The sequence below is a fragment of the Mercurialis annua genome, linkage group LG3, assembly GCF_937616625.2.
Source record: "Mercurialis annua linkage group LG3, ddMerAnnu1.2, whole genome shotgun sequence".
Taxonomy (NCBI): domain Eukaryota; kingdom Viridiplantae; phylum Streptophyta; class Magnoliopsida; order Malpighiales; family Euphorbiaceae; genus Mercurialis; species Mercurialis annua.
In genome coordinates this window covers 61,095,576-61,099,585 of record NC_065572.1, presented here as the reverse complement: position 1 = coordinate 61,099,585, position 4,010 = coordinate 61,095,576, and the positions used below count along the sequence as shown (strand labels likewise).

General features: G+C 34.2%; 1 protein-coding gene across 1 annotated transcript; it reads left to right on the top strand.

Moving 5' to 3' along the window:
* Window positions 1–1,422: 1,422 nt before the first annotated feature.
* On the top strand, window positions 1,423–3,270 carry LOC126671747 (transcription factor MYB62). Its single transcript, XM_050365543.2, has 3 exons — window positions 1,423–1,749; window positions 1,848–1,977; window positions 2,207–3,270. The coding sequence occupies exons 1-3, from the start codon at window positions 1,572–1,574 to the stop codon at window positions 2,802–2,804; spliced, it is 906 nt and encodes a 301-aa protein (XP_050221500.1). The 5' UTR covers window positions 1,423–1,571; the 3' UTR covers window positions 2,805–3,270.
* Window positions 3,271–4,010: the final 740 nt, after the last annotated feature.

The window sequence follows — 4,010 nt, the reverse complement described above, 5'->3', positions numbered from 1 at the left end:
CCCGTCCAACCCAGAGGACTGGCGGAACTGGTAATAGAGTTCGGAAGGGGAGAAAAGGAAGCAAAGAAAATCAAGACACTGTTTTCGGTCGTGGACATAGCTTATAATGGAATACTGGGAAGGCCGTTCCTATACGACTCTGTGGCAATCACCAACATCTGCTACCTGGTAATGAAGATACCAGCCCCAGGAGGAGTAATCAATGTGAAGGAAGACCAGGAGATAGCAGCCAAATGCTAGGGAAGGGTAAAGTGACCACAAGAAGAATGTCAAAGAACGGAGGCCAGCGAGATAAAGAAAATAGCCTTCATTTTTTTATCAGCTAGCATCTCTATTTCATTTTCAATACAATCAAAGTTCTCTTTTTGACAAAGTGGCAAAATGCAAACTAAAGCAACAGCAAAATCCAAAGATATAAACAAATACACATAAAAAGCGACAACAGATATGCTATATATATCTCCTAAGGCAACGACCAAACAAAAGAGGGACAGACCTCTTGTAATATTTCATGTTTTTCGATCATGATAAAGTTGGTTTCAGGCTCGTTTTCTTGTTGTCCGAGTTCGTTTTGGGTTGGTTTTTGGTTCGGGGTGCGTCCGGGTTTGATTTGGTATCGAACCGGCCCGGTGTGCGCCTGCACACCGGCACTGTGCGCCCACACAATACCGGTTTCAGCGGAATGACAGGTCGACGTAACATTCTTTTTGAAATTTTAAAACTCTAGCCGACTTCTCTCTGGAATTCATTGCCCTTAGGGAAATGATGAATTAGAGTATTAGTGTGAAATGGAAATCTGCATGCTTTGAAGGCGACACCGCTCTGGTCTCTCAAACTATCAACTCGGGGAATTGCCCTTCTAGTGTTAACTGGAGAATCTGTAAAGATATTTGGCGATTATCATCGTTCTTTGAAAGCTGCAGTTTTTGTCATATCAACAGAAAGGAAAATTGTGAGGCTTATTGTCTAGCTCAGGAGGCAAATGCAAAATTTATTATGCTTGTGAACTCGAATGGAGGCTTGTAATTAGCCTTTTAGTATATCTATTTTTACCTTTGGAAAAAAAAATTAAGGTTCAATTCAGTTAAAATTCTTTAAAATTAATATTTTGAGTAAAAAGGAAATGAAAGAGAAGGATCCACACTAAAGTGGACTATATACATAGGTACTATTTTCTCAATATGGCCCCTACGTTGGCAAAATCTAAATATTATTCACACCTCCATTGCACATCCGAGATGACCAATGCCATATCATATCACATAACAAAATTCCCATCCAATTTTGGGTAGCATTTGTGCAGAAATTAAGAAACCAACTCCAAATTGGAAAGTTTTACTATTCTCTATTGGTGGAGATAAATACATATATACAAATATATATTTTTGATTTGATAAATTCGTTTCAAATTTAACCATTTACCATAACACCCTTGTTCTTGCTCTCTCTATAAATATATACACACCTCTAGTTTCTTAACAGTTTCACTTTTACTAATCGAACACACACGAATTAAACTTGATTAAACCATCCCTTTCTTTCTTTAAGTTTTCATTGTATTTAACAGAATTATGAGATCAGCTACGCCTAATAGTGTTGCAAAGAGGATGTGCAATATTAAAAATAATTGCAGTGAAGAGGAAAATGATCTTAGAAGAGGTCCATGGACTCTTGAAGAAGATACCTTGCTCGCTCATTACATTGCTCGTCATGGCGAAGGTCGTTGGAATATGTTGGCGAAATTCGCTGGTATGCGTTACGTACAGTATATATATATAAATGAATTAATTTTGATTTTGTTTGGTGCAAATATGTATGTTTAATTCTTTTAATTTATCTATGTTCAGGACTGAAGAGAACCGGAAAGAGTTGTAGATTGCGATGGCTGAATTATCTAAAACCCGACATTAAGCGTGGGAACCTTACTCCTCAAGAACAGCTCTTGATTCTTGAGTTGCACTCTAAGTGGGGTAACAGGTAATCTAAAGCTTTAGTTTAATGAGTACTATTTTAACGTTGCATGAAAACTTTTCGAATCTTATATTTTGATATTTCACTATGTTCATTGCAACGCTTTCAAAACTCCGAAACTCTATATTTATAATCAATTCTTGTAAAAAAACATAATTTTATTGTTTTTCGTTTCTGCTCCGATTTTCATTTCCACGCTACATATCGTGTTAGTTAATTTATTTTGAATTATTAGGTGGTCAAAAATTGCACAGCATCTACCGGGAAGAACAGACAATGAGATCAAGAATTACTGGAGAACAAGAGTGCAAAGGCAAGCGCGACAAATGAACATTGAATCGAATAGTAAGAGGTTTCTTGACGCCGTTAGGTGTTTTTGGATGCCAAGATTGCTTCAAAAAGTGGAGCAAACTGATTCTACTCCGTTAAACAATCTTGATTATTCACACGATCATCGTTCATCTTCATCAAACCCTTATTTACTGCCGGAATCTTTTGATCCACAAATCAGTACTTCAAATCTTGGGAGTGATCAACGTCTGTTAAGTTCAGTGACGGAATCCATGGCAATCCAACGTCAGCCTAACATTCTTGAAAATCCAGAAACTCCACCAGTACTTAGTTACAGTGACACTAATATCTTTAACAGCAGCTTAAGTTATTATGACGTGGATCCCGGGTTCAATCAAGCAGCAGATCCAACGGCTGAATTTGGCACTTTTGATGATTCACCTCCGGAATGCCAGATGGCGGATACGAATTGGGTAGTTGATAATGACATGGCAGATGCTTTGTGGAACCTGGATGACATATGGCAGTTTAGGTTTCAGTAAGAATTAAATAGGCGCCCATCTACTGGCTACTGATATATAATTAGAGTTAACAGTTAAAACAGATTATATGTTATATTGTCAATAATCATATGACGAGTGACTTTAGATTTTGTAGTTTATGAGTTTGTATGACGTACTGAAGAGAGATTCTTAGGTAGACTAAGTCCACCACGTCATCCGTGGACTAGCCTATTATATAATGACACGTCATTAAAATAATGGCAATCTTGTAAATTTGTTTATTACTTATTTACACTTTTGAATAGTAATATTACAAGATTGCCATCATTTTAATGACGTGTCATTATGTGATAGGCTTAGTCCACGGATGACGTGGTGGACCGAATCTACCTAAGAATTTCTCCGTACTGAAACCCTATTTATTTGATTAATTATTGTTACTTTAATTATAAGTTTATTTCAAACCATGTAAAACATGTATAATCTATAATTTAAAGATTTGATGATAGAGACCAGATCTTTTTGATATTGAAGTAAAATTGTGTATAAAATAATATAAACGTCTATTTGCATATTAAATTTTGATTTTTGATTTTTTTATCTGTGTTAACAGCGATTTAAACACATTAATCAAAACATTGCATATTTATTTTTATATTTTGTGGTCGTTTAAAGCTGCGAAATGTAAATTAACACAGTATCATTTTATATAAAACGACACCAAAAACATATAAAAAGCAAAATTTAAAAAGAACAAGACATTTTTTTATTAATAAAAAAACAACATATTTGATGCGACATTTTAAACGATGTTATAAATATGAAAGATCGGGATTCAATATACAAATAATTTTAGTATAAACGTATGTGTGCATCATTATATGATAGAGTTAAATAGCAATTTGTCCCCTCAGCTTGTTAGCAATGAAAAACAACATATAAATTAATTAGTCATGAACTTGTATATTAAGGGCAAATTTTAAAAAATTAATTTAAAATTTTATGGGGTAAATTGCCAATTTAGAGACAAATAATTTACAAGTTTAGGAGGCAAATTGTCAAAATGGGACTGATTGCCCATAATATGGAAGTTCATGCATGACTAATTTGCCCATAAAACTAATTTATATATTAATTGTTATTGTTTACAAATTGAGAGATAAATTGCGCGCTACTTAAATTTTATATAATATATGTAAATATTAATTTTTTTTAGTTTGTATAAATCTATTTTTTAATTTTGGT